Source organism: Danio aesculapii, chromosome 16 (genome assembly GCF_903798145.1).
Source record: "Danio aesculapii chromosome 16, fDanAes4.1, whole genome shotgun sequence".
NCBI classification, from domain to species: domain Eukaryota; kingdom Metazoa; phylum Chordata; class Actinopteri; order Cypriniformes; family Danionidae; genus Danio; species Danio aesculapii.
The window spans coordinates 36,139,229-36,158,742 of NC_079450.1; the positions used below are offsets into that span (position 1 = coordinate 36,139,229).

The 19,514-nt window shown below is 36.4% G+C and overlaps 2 protein-coding genes across 2 annotated transcripts in view; both read right to left on the reverse strand.

Moving 5' to 3' along the window:
- The window catches only part of clstn3 (calsyntenin 3), a 45,896-nt gene extending 36,190 nt beyond the window's left edge, over window positions 1–9,706 (reverse strand). The window contains exons 1-2 of the mRNA XM_056475127.1: window positions 9,429–9,706; window positions 8,537–8,603 (exon numbers count right to left, since the gene is read on the reverse strand). Coding sequence (XP_056331102.1) covers window positions 8,537–8,603 — 67 coding nt within the window. The 5' untranslated portion in view covers window positions 9,429–9,706. The remainder of the gene's footprint in view (window positions 1–8,536; window positions 8,604–9,428) is intronic.
- Window positions 9,707–10,235: 529 nt separating this feature from the next.
- lpcat3 (lysophosphatidylcholine acyltransferase 3) overlaps window positions 10,236–19,514 on the reverse strand; it is a 49,154-nt gene continuing 39,875 nt past the window's right edge. The window contains exons 11-13 of the mRNA XM_056475495.1: window positions 18,909–19,064; window positions 18,668–18,795; window positions 10,236–11,673 (exon numbers count right to left, since the gene is read on the reverse strand). Of these exons, the coding sequence (XP_056331470.1) occupies window positions 18,676–18,795; window positions 18,909–19,064 (276 nt within the window). The 3' untranslated portion in view covers window positions 10,236–11,673; window positions 18,668–18,675. The remainder of the gene's footprint in view (window positions 11,674–18,667; window positions 18,796–18,908; window positions 19,065–19,514) is intronic.

Below are 19,514 nucleotides of genomic sequence, written 5' to 3' on the forward strand. Positions count from 1 at the left end.
TAAAAGCAGTTTTTAATTTTTTAAAAACCATTTTAAGGTCAAAATTATTAGCCCCTTTAAGCTATATATTTTTCAATTGTCTACAGAACAAACCATCATTATACAATAACTTGCCTAATTACTCTAACCTGCCTAGTTAACGTAATTAATCTAGTTAAGCCTTTAATTGTGTAACTTTAAGCTGTATAAAAGCGTCTTGAAAAATATCTAGTCAAATATTCTGTACTGTCAACATGGCAAAGATCAAATAAATCAGTTATTAGAGATGAGTTATTAAAACTATTATGTTTAGAAATGTGTTGAAAAAATCTCTCCGTTAAAAACAGAAATTGGGGAAAAAAATAAACAGGGGGGCTTATAATTCTGACCTCAACTGTACAAGTACTTATAGTTATATTTGATTACAAACATTATAACACATTTTCCTTAACTGCAAGTCAAAATGTGAATGAAATTTAAGCTGCACTGCATACAGTAGTAAATAACTGCATCTAAATCAAATAACCATGATAAATCAATAATTGTGAAAGACCTAGTTAAAAATAAAATCTTTTTTTTAGGTCAGGCCAGTAAAATATTGGCAAGGATGGTAAAAATCATATCTGCTAATCCTTATTATTGAGCCCTGCCTATTAAAAGGGCTTTAAACCCTGGTCTTATGACAGCACACAGCACTGACCCCTAACCCAATGCGCCAGTCCCAATGGTGGAAATGTTTCTACCACCACTCTCTAATATTTCAAATCAATCTGTCGTTTTTTGCCATTTATTTCACTTCCGCTCCCTCTCTCACCCACCCATTCACTCCTCCTTTCCTCCCTCTCATCCCTCACTCAGCCATATAACATTAATCTGAGCATCAGAGCGCTGGATTACTCTTCGGATTACAGACCGAGAGACAACACTGTGCATTTCACTCCATTTATCACACGTGCTGCTTACACACACACATAGACCACAGCGTTCTGAGCAGGCAGAGCTACACATGTATATGATGATCACACTGAGGAACATTAGCCGTAAATTAAGGAAATCTAGCATCTCCGGTTTCCCACGTCTCTAAAAATAGCAGCGACGAGAATAGATAAGCTTTCACCCTTTTCTTCAAGGACAAGCGTCGACCTCTCATTCCTGTCTCACTGAGATCCTACAGAGCATCTTCTCCATCCTCTGCTCCTCCACTGGTTAATCTACATTTATCTGCTATTTCATCTGAGAGCCAACGCTTATATTCCAGCGTGTCGTTTCATCCTTTCTCATATTTCTTTCACCTTCTTCATCATGTTGCAGACCTACTCTAGCCGATCTGTGGGATATTTTTGTCCCATGCATCGCTATATCACTGTAGAAATGTAAAACATGGGAGATGTGGTGAGATGCGACACTTCTAGTTCGTGGTGTGGCTGCCGTTAAGCATGAAAAACAAAAAAGTGTTCAAAGTTTAAGTGGCATATGCAGTTGAAGGCAAAATTATGAGTAAAATTTTTATTATTTTTCAAATATTTGTTAAGTATTAACAAATAAGTGATGTTTAGCAGAATACGGAATTATTTACAGTATTTCCTATTACATTTTTTCTTCTGGAGAAGTCTTATTTGTTTTAGTTTGGCTGGAATGAAAACAGTTTTTTTTATATATATTTATTTTTTTATTCTTGATATTATTAAGGGGATCGCACGCTGGATACGCCACTCAGTGCTGCGACACGGTGCGCACATGACTGTTGGAAGTATCGCACACCAGATGCGCACATTTGAATGTTATTTAATGGCCCTTTTTACATTTCCGGGTTTCTCAGTAGCGGAAGTCATCATAATTGGGTAAACTTAGAGTGCAGTGAATCAGAGAGTCCATTTTTTTGGAATCCCAAATACCAAAATTCTGAATATCGACCGATACAGATCCGATCCCGATACTGTGCCATTTTTTAAAGCATAATACAGTTTCTATAGTTCTGGTGATAAACTTAAATAATATATCTTCTTTAGTAAAAATAACAGACCTATAGGCCTACTGTATATGACAGATGGCACAATCTAGCTAAAAACATGATGCTTTTATAATATTAAGATTTTTCTTTGTAATAGGCTACCACTATTGACCCTCATCAAAACACAAATAAATAAATATTTTATATAAAAAAAAATTAAATGAAATATTTAGCTTCGGAGTAGTCTATATTAGGCTAAATAATTTTCTGTTTATGACAATCCACATTGCGCCCGTCAGTTTCACACCTTAATAATTCAAATCAACTACTTTTACCACAATAGGACAGGATTTACAAACTATTTGCAACACTGAAAGTACTCTCCTCGGAAGAATAAACTCAGTCGGAAGGATGAGAGAACAGAAACTTTTAATATTACAGAATAATTTTACAGAGCGGCGCACGTCACGTCTGCGCATGTAAATGAAGCCCTTGATGCATTACTGAGACACAGCGCACAACCCTCCGGTATCTGCGGACACTTTCAAAACTTAGCAGCACAAAGGGGAGAAATCAGTGTGTTGAGGATCTGTCCAATGTATTATTGAGCCTTTTCTAAATTAATTTAATTTAGAGGTAGGCCTACTTTGTGTGTGAAGAGCAGGTAATAACCCTCTCTACTTCAGTGTTGCGAATGCGATCTGCTGAGACACAGCGCAACATGATTTAGAAACAGCAATGAACTCCTTGTTGCACATCAAAATGAAGCCATTTCATGCAAAATTAAATGAATTTCTCCACTGACTATTTATATTAACAGGAACATACAGTCTTGGAGAAAGTTTTTCGAGTTGTCATGAATCTGACGCGCAATTTGAATTGTAAATGAATGGAGAATGACTGACAACATATTAAAAATTGTGTTATCAAGACTTTCAGAAAAAGGAAAAAAATAGTGTGAGACTGATGACGGCAGCCAGAGGAGAGAATAACATCAAGTTTACTCTCTGCCTCATAGACGCTGCATTAGAAACAGCTCGCTTAAGCGGTAATTTTTGTATTTTGACACTAAGATGATATAATACAGTCATAAATGCATAAAAATTTTCATATCTTTTTTAAAAAATCTAAATATTAAAAACTTTCAAGGATTTCAGATCATGATGACTGTTAAATGCGTCATAGCAGTCTTGTGAAAAGAGTCCAAATAAAAATATTCAGATGGCGCTCTGTGGTGCGGCAGAAATATGAACTGTGTCCTGAGTTGTAGTTGCGCTGAACGCCGCATCCAGTGTGCGACCCCCTTCTGCCGCCTACGATTGGCTACAGGACAAACCAATGTTGTCCATTGACCAGGGCCAGACAGAATCTGCTGACTTTTTTTGCTATTTCTGCGCAGAATGTTGTAACATATCTGCAGATTTATGTGAAATGATTTTGAGAGTATCATAACAAACTTGATATATGAAATAATATATAATACCTTTTTAACTTTTATTCAATGTTTACAAAGCAAATCCTATTAAACGTTTCTCATATAAAATCTCTCATAAAAAGTCTCTCATATGATAGATCTACTAAAATGCAGATAATATTACTTTACAAACCTCAGGGCTCAACAATAAGGACTGCCCGATGGCCCAGGGTCAGTGTGAGAGACGCTTGGGACAGTAGACAGGATCGTTACTGGCCCGATCAGGTCAGTGCTGCCTAGTCACCTAGTCAAGTTTAGTTTGCCTGCAACTATTTGTCAATAGCATGCAAATACAGACTTGAGGAAGTTTGTGCTTTTAAGCCTTTCAATGCAACCTGTTCTGTCGTAACTACCATATAGCTTTTCGATTCTTCTTATTTGATTGGATGTTGTGAGCACGTTATTTTTTTCCGTTACCTGGTAACAACCAGTACAGCGAAGACATGGCAAGATGGTGGCAACATCAAATTAAAAGGCTAAAAGAAAAGGTCTGTTTCTAACGTTCTGGAAGCAGACATTTACGTGGGTACAACACAATGAAAAAAAATCAAGTGATGTTTTGTACAGTTTGCCGTCAGTTTGACAAGTCAGCCACCTTTTGTTAAACAATTTAGAATTGCAATAAAACACCAGCACATTTTCCATACTGCTCTTTTTGTTTGCATAACACTTTGAATTCATACTCATTATACATAAAAATTTTATTTAAATTTAACTATTTCAATTCTAGATTCACATGTTATTTTTGACACATTATTTAAAACATGTGGCTAAAATAGCTATTCATTTTTTTTTTGGAGGTGCGAGTAAAAATTTTGGGCCAGTAGAAAAAAATCCTTAGCGTTGAACCCTGAAATCGTATTGTAAATAAATCAAATTAATATTTTCATATTAGTCAATAGTATTAGCAATAATTTAAAAAACTGAAGAAATATAAATTTGCACACAAGTAAATAAATAGACTCAGTGGGCTAAAAATCTGTAGAAATCTGCACACGCAGATTTCGTGTGGGCCTACCAACGACTTACCTAATTATGTTACAATACTAACTATGTTTATTTTGCTAGCACACATTCTCATTCTTTAGCTGAGCAATTAATCTATGCAAGTACATCTACTTTATAAAATGTTTTGTTTTGTTAATCTTCTATTAAATTTTGTCCATTTGATTCTGTGTTTGGGAAAGCTAAATTGTCCGTAGTGTATGTGTGTGAATGAGTGTGTATGGATGTCTCCCAGTGATGGGTTGAAGCTGAAAGGGCATCTGCTGCGTAAAACATATGCTGCAATTTATGGCGGTTCATTTTGCTGTGGCGACCCCAGATTAATAAAGGGACTAAGCTGAAAAAAAAAATGAAGGAATGAATGAATTGTGTGTTTGGAGTGTCTGTCCTTATATTGATGTTATTGTGCCAGCTTCAGCCACAATATCCTTAACCATGCCCCTCTTAGTTTGTGACAAAAGAATAACGTGCAAAAATAAATCCAGGTTCCCTACTCAATTTTTCAGTTAGAAGTACATCAACATAATGAAATAAAAGTCTAAAGTTGAAATTAAGGTGTACATTTAAAAGTTTAAGCCTTTAAATTGCACTGAATTCTGGTAACAAGTCAAATATTATACACTGTCATTAGAAATAATCATGTTTAAAAATCTGCTGAAAAAAAGACATTCTCTCCATTAAAAAAAACTCAGAATTTCAGAGGACAGCTTATAATTTTGCCTTCAACTGTACATTTTTTAGAAAATGGGCTTCTTTTATAATCAACAAAAATCTGTCATTGACTTCAGTTTATCACAATCTCACACAGTTCTGTTATAATCAATGAATGTCTGGTTTATTTCTGCACTGTATGCTATAATGAGAGGTTTTGCGCGCGTGTGGAGCTCGGTCAGCATTGTACAAAATCTCCTGCAACGGTCAGTGTATTCTGATTAATCTGAACACTTCTGATGGCCATTCTGATGGCCAGTGTGTTCAAGAAATCAATGTCGGTAAATGAGCGTCGCCTCATGGTACCTTCAGAAAGAGGATCAAAATCACTTTCCAGAACCTTCTGTTTCACTGTTCCTTACTGGTGGATTGATCTTTCCAGGCCCATCAGTAAGTCTGAATGCCTGACTTTATTCGAAACAGATCTCTTTCTTTTAAAATATAAAACACCCATTATGCTTTATTACTTTTACAAAATCCCTCCACATTCTAGTTTGTATTTCTGAACCTGTATTTCTCAGCTGTTGGGTTGAAATCCCAGTAGGTATGGTGCACTAATCACTTCATTATAACTAAAGAGCAAAAGAAATGACCAACATGCTACTTCAGTGCTATGCTGTAAATCAGTAAGTCATGCAATGACCAAAAATTACCAATAAATTACATTGCTTCCAGTAGCTGGGAATGATTTGCATGCAGGCATCATGTTGATTCTGTTAATCAGGAGCAATTTTCATGCGTTTCACCTACAGTTCATGTTGGCATTGTGTTTTTACCATGCTGCGCTTTTCTGTAATTTTACATTTATTTTATATATATATATTTAAACAAATGTGGTATCTGTAACCAATTTTGTCTATAAATAACAGCAATTGTTTTCAAAGCATTGCTAATTTGTGCTCAAAAATTTTAGGAGCCTTGCATCCTATTACAAACAGCAGGTGTTGAGGATGGAAAATAAGTATATATAGGAGGAGACAGCACACATGTATAGTAGGAGACAACACACACCCCTAAAACAAATATTTCGAGTGGATGAATGCCCCTTGGGCGACGTCTAAGGACAAAAAGATGTTCCACAAATCGTTATAAGTTTACTTTTGTACCTAAAGCAATTTCAGTTATGTAATAAATGTCGTTGATCAATGGATTATTATATATATTATTATTAATTATTATTTTTTATATATATAAATTATTATTGTTGTTATTAAGGATGTCCCGATCAGGTTTTTTGCCCTGGAGTCTAAGTCATTTGATTTTGAGTATCTACTGATACTAAAACCCGATCCGATACTTCTATAATACTTAATAAAAATGAATAAAGAAGAGCGAAGAAACAGATCCATGGCGTTCCTTATTTTTTCCTCAACTTTATATTACCTTCAGACCGCAGACATAACTGGGTTGTTTCTAGATCAGATACGGTTGGAGCTGGAAGTCAACGAGAATTATTCATATTATTTATTAAATTTCCTATTGATTGTATTTTATTCAATTCTACCCCTACTCCAAGCCTAAACCCAACCATCACAGTAATGTAAAAACAGTAGTTGTATTGAGTATTGTTTGTTATTTATTAAAATACCCAATAAATTAGATTTTTTGACATCTACCCCTACCCTAAACCCAACCGTCACAGTAAAAATGTGTAAAAATATAAATAATTTTATATAAATAACAGTGTAAAAATATAAATAATTGTTATACAGTGTCACCTCACAGCAAGAAGGTTGCTGGTTTCAGTTGGGTCAGTTGGCATTTCTGTGTGGAATTTGCCCGTAGTGTATTTGTGTGAATGAGTGTTTTCCAGAGTTGGGTTGCAGCTGGAAGGGCGTCCGCTGCATAAAACATATGCTGGGTAAGTTGGCGGTTCATTCTGCTGTGGCGACCCTGGATTACCAAAGGGTCTAAGCCCAAAGGTAAATGAACTGAATGACTTAATATTAATGTTATTTATTTGTCTTTTTTCTGCTCTTTTTTTCTTTCAGTTTTTTTGTTTGTGTACTTGATGTTAGGTGTTGGTGCTTATTGTGTTAAGCGTGTCATTTTTGTTATATGTGAAGCACCAAGTCAGAATGAATTGCCCCTAATGATGGACTAATGATGCTTTAAACTAAATTAATCTAAAACAATTTACTACCTTTTTGTATCACAAAAACTATTTTAAGACTGCTATTTAAAACCCTTATGCTGATTATTCATTTGTTCTATTAATTTTCTTTTATATTTGCATGTGCATGTTAAGTAAAGTGGGACAGCAGTCATGTCAATCATTTTTGTGAAGTAAATTATCTTGGGTTTTAAATCCAAATAAATGTAAATTTGGATTTATTTCTTAACTAAATGGAAAGAGGGAAAAAACTGGTCATGGTTTAATATTCACTGGCCAAACCAGTTAAAAAGCATTGTGCTAAATAATGTCTAAAACTTAATTTTCACGATGCATTTATTCATTTTTTTTTGGCTTAGTCCCTTTATTAATCAGGGGTTGCCACAGTGGAATGAACCGCCAACTTATCCATCATGTTTTACGCAGTGAATGCCCTTCTAGCTGCAACCCATTACTGGGAAACACACACTCTTATTCACTTCAGACAATTTAGCTTACCCAATTCACGAGCATGTCTTTGGACTTGTGGGGGAAACCGAAGCACCCGGAGGAAACCCACGCTAACACGGGGAGAACATGCAAACTCCACACATAAATGCCAACTGAGCCAGCTGGGACTCGAACCAGCAACCGTCTTGCTTTAAGGCGACATTGCTACCCACTGCGTCGCCATTTTCACGATTATTTTGATTAATAAATGTTCACTTGCTGTATTACTATTAAATGCACGTTCTAATCACTGTCAGCTAAGTGAATTTATGTTAAAATAAAGATGTCTGTGATTGGCTAACGCAATCTCGTGGCAATTCTGAACTTTTTGATTAATGGATAATTCGTATAAATTTGCAAGATCTCATTCGTAAATTTTCGCACAAATTGCTTACCCACATTGAGCGATAGGGTTTGGGGTACGCCTCCTTTAAAAATTGAACGTTTCCACACAAACGTAATTGAAGAGTCACTTTTCTTACAATATTTACAATAGTTACGTTTCCCTTAACATTGCAGGCAGTTTATATGCAGCCTCAGCTAAGGATGCTCCTGCATTAATTTGAGTGTGAACCAGGCCTGTCGTGTTGTCTCTTCCCATGTCACCTTGAGATTTGGCCTACCTTTTGTGATCCTAAATATAAGGCCTACACAACTGGTAAGACTGCATACTGAACAGCCATAACATAAAGCGAAATGAATCGAGCGGCTGATACATGTGCCAGAGCTGCGAACAGAAATATTAATACACTCATTCGCACTTAATCATCAACACAATGCAATATCAACATTCAAAAGGATGGAGGAGACTGACCTTTGTTGCCATGGGCAACCGAAGTCAAGCAAAAGAGGAGAAAGGAGAGGAAACTCATTCTGGCCATCTGAGGGAGGAAGGAGGGGAAGGACAGAGGGAAATAACATGCATTAACCCTGATATGAAGCAGTTTCAGATAGAGGACAGAGGAGAAACAGATCAGCACATAGACAGAGACAGAAAGACACACATATCAGGTTGCTTGCAATTAGTTAGACGTAAACATAAAGACAAATACTACGCTCGAAATGTGAAAATGACATGTAATACCCTTGACAGCATTTTCGTGGCCTGGTGTGACCGAGGTGGTCTAGCTGAGATCTCAGATAAAGCGTATGTTTAACCAGTGACACCCAGCGCTCAATAAACCTTGATATTAAGCGACGTGAGTGCGCGTTAAATTGAGAAGTGTGCGCATCCTCGGTGGCGCGCATGCAGGTGTATCCTCGCGAATGTGCGCGCGGACGCGGCTTTCACGGGCAGGTTTGTTAACGGACTAACAAACGTGATTAATGAGGCTTGTCCTCGAATAACATCTCGTCTAGAAAGACGTACAGACGCCACTGACGAAGCACACATCGATATTTCTACAATTAAATAAAGATTAAAAGCTGACAACTTGGATGACAGGCGGAGACGTGATTTAAGTGGCGTTTTAAACGCGTTTAATATTAAAACGTCCGTTGGTAAATGTGTAAAGCTCACCTCATATACCTCAAACGTATATGCGACAAACAAGAATCGATTTTTTTAAGTCTGTAAATAAAACCAAGCGACCCGAATTACTATATCATCCCACATTCACACGCACAGACGTGTTTAGCTGTATAACACCTTACTTGAGCGCAACAACTCAATTGTAAAGATTATTTTTAGATCAAATGCACGTTACCGTGAGGTGTGTGAGATGGTACCCTGCTCAGTCTCCTCCAAGCATCCGTCACACTCACACCTATGACAGCCTGATGCCCGCCTGAACGCAACGGGTGGAGCGCTGGGGCCTCCGGTGCCTCCCGAAATGAGCTGGACTGCGAAAAGGAGCCAAACCGTAATTCGAAGATAAGAAACCAAGACACCAATGCCCTCGTTTTTGGTGGATGCCGTGACAGAAAAAAGACACGGTGTGAAATCTCCTCCCTCTTATCCCGCCCACACTGCGTCTCTCTCGCTTTCAGGACTCACCCCCGGTAAGAGAGTTTACAAATCCTACTGCGACGAAGGATTGCGCATTAATATTCATAGACCAACGGTCTCCTATTGGACGCCAAGGCGTAGATAATTAATATTCATATATGTCCGTTCTCATTGGAAGGGAATAACGTGAGAGCGGTTAATATGCAACAACCAGATCGTCGCTATAGGAAGTTAACGAACGATATTTACATAACCCGTTTAATATTAATAAGCCGAGCTTTGTCAATAGTAGGACATTTTTTTCATCCCGATTAGCGGTCCCTAAGCCTGGCTGTGATACATGTGGAAGGGAGGGAAGCATCTGGAGGGATGGTCTCTACTACTACTCATCGTCAAACCACACTTTCCCCACTCACAGACTACATTTGTGAATGCGTTTAAAAGTGCCCACAATCTGTGTTCAGCTCTTGAGTCCAGACTGCAAGATGACGTCATATAGACTCCTATAGCAGTCAGACAGATCTAAAACACAGAAAGCAAATAAGACCAAACACACTGGAGCACATATTGTTAAAATCCAGCATTTTTAATGAACATTACAAAAACGTTTCATTTAAAAGTAATTGTGTTTTTCTCTCTCTCTCTGTATTTTTTTATTCATTTTTTGTACATTTGGTAGCAGTAAGGCAGTTGTTTCGCAAAAAAACAAATTTTTACATCATTAAACTTTGCGACCACGTGTATAAATATTATAAAACAAATCAGATGCTACTGTGAGCTTCTGCTGCTCCCACGGATAGGATTTGGGTGCAGGTTTTCAATATCGCCCTCAATGAAGAGTGATGTTTATTTGTGCCAAGGATCTTCAATATGTCACGCCATACAAAACAGATATGAAGCAAACGTATGTAGATATTACTGAGAGCAGATCAGAAAAATAAAACACGCTGATGTGATGAGAGATACGCTAAGTGTTTTGGGTATAAAAATACTTCACTGCAAAATAAAACCTTGCACTTATTTAGTGTAATTAACTGCAGTATTAACTTGTGCTATCTGTATGCACTGTTTAGTTCACCGCTCACCGAAATACTTGCTATAATTGAAACAATACTCTGCTCTTGATAATATCCACACAGATTTACCCTCATATTGATGATTCTGGTATTGTGGTGTGTGTTTTGCTTGTGCTCATACACTGGATTTGCTGGAGAAAATGGAGTGAACAAGAAAAGGTCAAGATGGATGGACAGACAGTGTTAAACGGAGTGAGCGGATGAGATGACAGAATGATGATCCTTTTTATGAAAGTGTGTCAAAAAGCTATAAAAACGCAGTTACCGTAAAACCCCTTCCTAAAAAACAAACAAAACGAGAATACCCATCAGAACTTGTCTGAGCACAGAAAAAGAAAACAGTTATAAAAATGAACAACATTCATTTATAATGCCAGGCGATGCTGAACCATCAGTCACTGTTCACTCTTATGTGTGTTTCACATTTCAATGTGTTTTCTTTCGATCTAAAGGTATGAGAGTTTAAAACAAAGATCCCAGTAAAGGAAGAAGAAAAAAAAAGAAAGATCTCATTTGTTTCCATTTTTTAAATACATGCTCAACACCCCCTCGAAAAGTGCACACTTCACCTCAGCGACAGCCAAAGCTGGGTCTCTGATTATACAGGAAACGAGATCATTACTGAGTAATGAGTGCAATGGTACGAGCGGATACAGTATAATTGTTTTCAGCCACCATTAAACCTTACCCAACGAATATCGAACCTCAGAAATGCTTGTATTTCTGCAGTTTCAACCTTTTTCATCACAGTCCACCACAAATCCCAAAGAATGAGAAGAACTTTCAAACGGACTAACATTTGTACACATACATCAGTGCTGTATGTAAATAGTAATATATTACTAAAGGCCTTAAAATTTGTCCTCTTCAGGCGCTCTTTAAATGTCACAGTTCACTTCAGTCCATCACAGACAGCAGCATACAAACCTGCGACAGAGAAGAGAGAAAGAAAGAAAAGAAAGATGATTTCACATCACCTTTACAGAAACATCAGGGGCCTGATTTACACAAACTAGCTAGAAACCATCCTAAAAGTGAACGTACATCAGAAAAAAGGGGCATCAACGTATATACAGGAATCAGAGAGGGAAAATAAAGAGCTTTTAAGACTCTTTACATACATTTTAAGACCCTTTAACCACTTTAGGTTTCAATTGGAAACACTGGCGAGATTTTAACGAACAGTATATTTACTAAATATGAATGTGAGAAATTAATTCAAAACTAAAGTATTATTCATATACTGAATAAAAATCTATTAAATCTAGCTAATTCAGCAGGTTGGCACCTATAGAGGTGCAGAAATAATAATGTTGCCTTGGATACTGCAGTAAAACATTGTATAAGCAGGAATCCTAAAGGTAATTTCAATATCTTTTTAAGACTATATAAAGACCTTCTCAGAATATTTAAAGACCTCATCGCCACTTCAAGTTCTAATAAGTATCAAACCTTTAACTTAATAAAGGTTGTTAATAAACAGTTGTAGTTAAATAAATCAATGGAGCACAACCATGCAACAGAACTCAGATAAGCTCGGAAAAAACGAAGCTTGAAAGAAAATTGCGAGGTTGTTTTCAGTGAAGGGCTTCAGCCAATGTTTAAACTCATCTTCCTTTAACCAGGAGTTATGGTTTCACTACATGTGGAGAGCGTCACATCACCTTCCCGCGTTTGTCGCAAATTGCCGGACGTGTCCCAGCCTGAACCAGATGCATAGATCGAGCACGCTGTTGTTAATATTAGGAGGAAAATAAATATATTTATGATTTTTTTGAAGTCAAACACTTTAGACAATGCTTGAACAAAATTTAAGACCTTGCAAAAAACGCGATTAAGACTTTTTAAATTTCTTTTAAGTGCCTTAGTGTTCTAATAATTGATTTATCAACTTTTAATACTTTTTAGGACCCCGCGGACACCCTGTAAAAAAAGCAGCAGGATGTCAAATCAAGCAGGATAACATTGATTTCATACACAGCCTCCTGATATTCGCAGATTTAATTCAGCCAAACTTTAGCATACAACTATACATTGCATATTCAAAAATAATATAAAATTTAATAACTTGCAAAATAGTAGAAGACTTTTAAGAGCCTTAAATTTCTCTACATTGATTTATCAGGACACTCTGGACTTTCAATCAGGACTTTATCAGGACTTTTAATTTTAGCCAGCCAGCCCCAGTGCTTCCGGTTCATTGTTATCCCATACAAAAATCACAGCGTTTAAGATCTGATTTCTTTAAAAAAGAACAGCAATCATCACTGCCTGGCTGAGTTACGATATAAAGTGGGTATCAAACCAAACAAGAAGCACTGCATTAAATTATATTTTTCTGCGCCATACGTCTTTAAAATATGGAAATTATTTTACCCCAGTGTTTTTTTAAATGGAGTTTCTGCGCTAGCCTGCTGCTAATGACAGCGCCTGTGTTTAAACGATCTTTCATCTCTTTTTACACAACGAAATGGATGTTTAATTCTATTTAACTGATTATATTTGAATTACATTACAACATCGATGCTGTAAAAGGAACCTTATGAAATTGAAAATAGTCACATAAAGCTTTCACAGGAAGTTCGTCATTGGCTGAAAAACACTAGCTGTGCATAAAGTCCATTGTCATTTATATATTATGGCTTATAGCAGTGTTTCTCAACCACATTCCTGGAGGACCAACAACTCTGCACATTTTCCATGTCTCTTTAACCAAACACTCCTGATTCAGATCATCAGCTCATTAGCAAAGACTCAAAGAGCTGTAATGCTGAGGACACACTAGAGTTTGTGCGTGCAAAATTCTGTAGTACGGCGCTGCGAAAAGGGGTGAGATTAAACAAGATAATCAGACAAGAAAAAAAAGCAAGCGATCGGTCCATGTTTTAAATTTCTGTCCAGAGAGGGCACGTTTCGATCTTTGATTGGTCTCACGCAATCATGTGATGCAATTTTGCAGGTCAGAGTTCACCAAGCTTGAACTTTCCAAAGCAGCGAACTGCGAAAACTTGTCGCACAAGCTTGCGTTTCCGGTCTGATGCATTTGCGTGCGTATGAATGGAAGTCTATGGGGAGAAAAGTGCAAAAGTGCATTAATGGGTGTGACAGATAAAGGAGACATCCAAAACATGCAGTGTTAGTGGTCCTCCAGGAACGTGGTTGAGTTCAATTAAGTCAATATTGAAGATATTGAACTACAGTTTACTTACAGCTCTGCACATTCTCTCGTCAAGCTAGTTTTTTTTAATAAAGCACAACATTTGCGTACTAAGTGCGTCCTTTTTGTGTGTACGTCATGTTTATAAATAAGTCCCCAGTTTATTCCAATTCAAAGCCTTGTTCACATCTGCTATTAAGATGGATTTAATCAATCCAAATAACAGAAGTGTAAACACTGGAAAACATCTTGAACTTGTCTACTTCTTAAAAAACATCCAGAGTTAATGAAAAATTCATTTAATTATATTCCCCACACATGGTGAATCTTCATGTGGTCAAATGCATTCAAACAGCCATAAAAATACAACCAACTCTCTCTCTACTGACCAACGCATGAATGTTCTGGGATGCTTTATGAGAACGTGCATCAAAACAAGATATCCTTACATCATTTCATTGAAACAAATAATATGACATATGAAATCGTAGCTGCCATCGATATCCTTTTCATTCGCTTGACAATTTGACAATCTGTCTAATATTTCTCTGAGCACTACTGTGAAAGTGACCAAATAGGAGGGAAGGATCTCAATGTGATAATGTAATCACAAGTGGTGCATTTGAATGTGTGTTAATACCAGTCGAAACAGTAATGTATCTGGGTTAATCAGTGAAAACTTAAGGCCATGTTTTCACCTGGTATAAGATGCGTTTTTGTCAATCTGATCACAAGCAGACAAAGAAAACACAATACAGTTTACAACTAGCATTTAAATGACTCTCTTTTGTCCACTTTCAATCACGTATGAGGAAGGGCCTGTGGCATTCCTGCAAACACTCCCGTTTTTCACCGGAGTCTCCTGTATTTCACGCCCATCTCCCGCCACAGTCCCAATTTGTCATTTTCTCCAAAGAAAACTCCCATAATTCCACCCACAAAGTTTAAATGTGTCCCTCCAGCACACTTCTACAGTGCACCCCACTCTGTTAAAAAATGATCTCTTGCAGGTGGATAGCAAGTGGTCTTTAATGGCTTGACCAAATGTGCACCCACAAAACAAGAGCAACCCAGTCGAATCTGGACCACCTCTGGATGCTGTCGAAAGTTGACAAGCTCAAAACGTTTCACACCCCGTTTACATCAATACTTAGCGTTGTCCATTTGTGATTGATGAAAATGTATCATAATATCAGGCTGTTCTGATATGTGACTGATCTGAGGGCCATTTACACCAATGCATTTTAGTTTTAAAATGGCATTTTAGGATGAAAAGTCACGTCCACACTGTATTTCATCTAGCGTTTCTGAAAAGGTCTCACACATCAGGTGATCATACACGTTTGCACATTCAAGTTTAAACAATAAGTATGAGCTTTACTCTGCTTTTGGTTACTAGTCAACAATAGAGATTATTTGAACAACTATGACTGCGATGAAAGTCAGAAGTGTCCATGTGGACAGACAATGGAGACGAATTGTTACTTCAAGTAACAAACAAATACAAGACAGCTGTGTCTATTGAACATGTCGATTGGGAGTCATGTCAGAATAAATGTTACGACAAACTCAATAGATTTCTTGAGAACCATCAAACATCAGACAAAGGAAAGGAGTTTCCTATCAAAAAGGAGCATAACAAAATGTGTGAAGGTCTTATTGCTGCAGCCATGCCTCCGTTTTGCTCTGTCTACACTGGCAAGGAGCACCAGCTTTTCCAAAGAAAGCTGACTCTGTAGAGTTTTCAAAAGTCTCCATTTTTGGCGGTCAAAAACTTTGGGGTAGTGTTTTACCATAGTAAAATTATGTGTTTTAAAAATTAAAACACCTTACTGTAAACAGGGCCTGAATCTTACACTCTGTTATCATCAGAAAACAATACACTTGGATGACAAGATAAAGTCTCAACTGGAAAAACTGTGATAGACATAAATATGAAGGTCTTAATGAATGACAAACGGCCACAGATACAAGAGGGATGATGCTTTTTTTCTTCTTAGTGGAATTAAATAGCTTATGGTCACACTGATCCTCTCTGAATCATCAGTCACGATCTAATGAAGTATGATTATGCTACTTATAAGTCCTCCAGGGAATATCCTATGTACGTGTTGCGAAGCCGTAATTAAGATGTGACATTGGTTCAAGTGACTTGGGTCAGGAAAAAAAAAGTCATAGCAAATCTCTCTGTCACTTCCAAGGGTTTTTTAGTGCTAGAGGAATTAAAGAAAGAACAAATAGCACATTATTAAGTCCACAAAAGGAACTTTTAAAGACTCGAGTTAAACTTCTGACTTAGAACCTCTACTGAACTATTGTCAGAATCCAATATGGCGTCTCAACACAACAATAAAAGTAGGTTTCTAGTTATTAGCCTCATCTTTTTTGTCCGTGTCACAAACCTAGTGGTTTATTATATTGGCTAAATACTATTCAAGTCTACAGATGTGACACTTGGGCATTCTCTGTGTTAAATACTACAGCTGCCTACTAACAGTCTGCTCAAAGTTTAGTAGTCAACTAAATTTGTATTAGTTGGTTAGTCCCAGAAAACAACAACAACAAAAAAAAGTCCTATAGAAAAATGTGAAAGTTTCAAAGCCAGGTTTTTTAGCTGATCGACATGCTAATAATTATGATGAAAGGGTAAACGAAAGTGTGAACACTGCTAAAATGTAAAAGGATGCTAAACATTGTAGGACATGCTATTAAATTTACTCTATATGTGTTTTTTTGTCTGGTTTATAATCGATGTTCAGCATAAAAAATATAACAATTAAGTAAATTAATTCAGTTTGCACCATAAAGATCTTCTTGCAATGCTTTCGTGTGTCTATAGACTTACTTTCTTTGTATTAACACCTGCAGCTTAATCTGTTTGTTTGCTGGTTAAAAACATATTTTGTTTATTTCATATGATAATTAATTTATTTTTATTTATTTTAAAAGTTCTTATTTACTTGCTTTTATTAGTATTACTAACATATGTACACTTTTCATATTTAAGTGTTTTTGTTAGCAAGCTCATAAGTAGGGCCAGAAAGAATCTGTGGACAATTTTTTCTATTTCTGTGCAGAAATTTGTAAAAAAAAAAAATCTGTAGTTTATGTGGAATGATTTTTGGGAGCATCATAACTAAAAACTTAATGTATGAAATTAACAAAATAATACCTTTTTGACTTTTATTTAATGTTTACAATGCGAATCCAATTAGATCTACTTATTTAGTAAACAAAGCAAGTCTCTCATATAATACCTCTACTAAAAGACAGAAAACATTACTTTACAACGCCCCTCGCTGCTGGAATCAGCTTCCAGAAATGATCAGATGTGCTCCAACATTAGGCACGTTCAAATCAAGACTGAAAACACATCTGTTTAGCTGTGCCTTTACTGAATGAGCACTGTGCTACGTCCGACAGATCGAACTACTATGTTTTTCTCTTCTTTTTAATTCTTTTATAACACATTTTATCTGCTTTTATTTTATTTTATTTTATTTCTATTTTTACCATTTCTATTATTTGTTTTTTATTTCTCTTATACTTGTTTCTTTTATTCCTGTTTATGTAAAGCACTTTGAATTGCCACTGTGTATGAAATGTGCTATATAAATAAACTTGCCTTGCCTTGCCTTACAAACTGTATTGAAAATAAATCATACGAACATTTTCATATTAGTCAATAATATTACTAAAATTTATTTCAGAACTGAATAAATATAAATTTACACACATTTACACAAGTAAATAAATAGACTCGATGAGCTAAAAAATCTGCAGATTTCGGCGGATTTCTGCACGCACAGATTTCCTGTGGGCCTACTCATGAATTGTGATGTAGGCAAATGTTATAATTTCTACTTATTTACAATTAATAAAATCTGCTGGCTGTTTTTTTGAACCCATTCATAATCCTACGTTTTGCTGGTGCCGCTGCAGATTGATTTAAGTGTGTTCGTAAGTGCTTAATTAATATTTGAAACATTTATCCTTATGGTTCAGTATTAAAAGGATATTTCACCTATAAATAGTCATCATGAAATGACCCTTCATTGATTGAAGTCTTTTTGAGTTCTTTCATCTGTTAAACACAAAAGACATTGAGAAAAATGCTTGTTGCAGCGACCCCAGTACTTTATTTAGCCTACAGTAGAACTCAATGGGTTCCAGCAACCATCATTCCTCAAAATATCTTCTTTTGTGTTTGACAGAACAAAGTCATAAAAAATGTAAAACTAGTAAAAATGTAAATGTAAACTAAAAAATGTAAAAATGAGAGTAAATGGTGAGGTAATTTTCATTTTTAGGTGAAATATCCCTTTAAATGTAGAGCAATTTTGCAAATAAGTCAAATGTGGTTTGTTTTCTCAGTCATTCGACCAATAAAAAACATGGACTTGGACATCTTTAGTTGAGGACAGTCCTTAAAAAAATTATACATTATAATACAATTATCATTTATACATATACACTATTTTTTTTAAATCCTCTTCACCTACTTTTAACTCCTAAATGTAAGTTAAATGAATCCAGATGTAAACACAACATAAAATGAGCCAAAGAATCTTCTAACTGGTGATCAGGACTGGTGATCAGGTTATGTTCATACAGGTACTGACACAGTCTGAATGCAGCATTAGATTTCACTGCTGTCATAAAAGGAGGAAAGAACAGATGTGACACACACACACTCAGACAAACAGTGAGAACAGACAGGTGGCACAAACAGGAAAGTCTGAATGAGACATATGCTAAATTTACCCTTTTAATTAATCCTCCTTTTTCTCACTGCCTCTTTTTCGAGGCACGAGCACCTTGCGGAGGTATGGCAGGACAAGTAAGGCAGCGATGAAGAAGATGTGACCACAGAAATATATGGAGAAGTAAACCTGGAAAACAAACGCATTAAATATGGCATTAGCGAATCAATATGGATCAATAGAGGAGTTTAGAATCAAGAAGAAATTAATAATCAACATGTCTGAGAGGAATAAATCCAGACCTTGAGCCACTTGTCGAAAGTGAAGAGGCAGAACGGCACCAGGGAGTATCCCATAAAGAGCCAGTGAATAGACTGCTGTACAACATATACAAGAGGATACAGAGGACTCTGAGAGATGGATGTCAGCAAAGGACTGTCCCGCACCAGTGACTGAGCCTGCAAAAATGTCCACAAAACAAGAATATCACTACAAGCACCTTTCAAGAGAGTTGTGTAATGGCACATCTCCACTTATGCAGAAAAAAACCAGAATAGTTGCTTAATGTTTGACACTTTTTTACATTTTATTAACTAAAGCATTAAAGTGCCCCCTTATGCATTTTAAAGGCTTCTAAATGTGTTTTAGAGGACTCCTACAAAAGGCTTTCCTTCGTCCAAGGTTAAGAACACAGTAATTGTCTCATAATTTACATTGCTGCATAACCTCCTTCCTCTAAAACAGCTTGTTTAAAATCTTTTTCTAGTCCCTCCTTTTTGAAAGTGTACTCTGCTGTGATTGGTCAGAAGGCCAAGTCTTTTGTGATTGGTTGACTACCTACATGGTGTGCCGGAAACGAAACCTCCATTACCATATGTGCATTTTAGCACCAGAAACTTTTTAGGAAA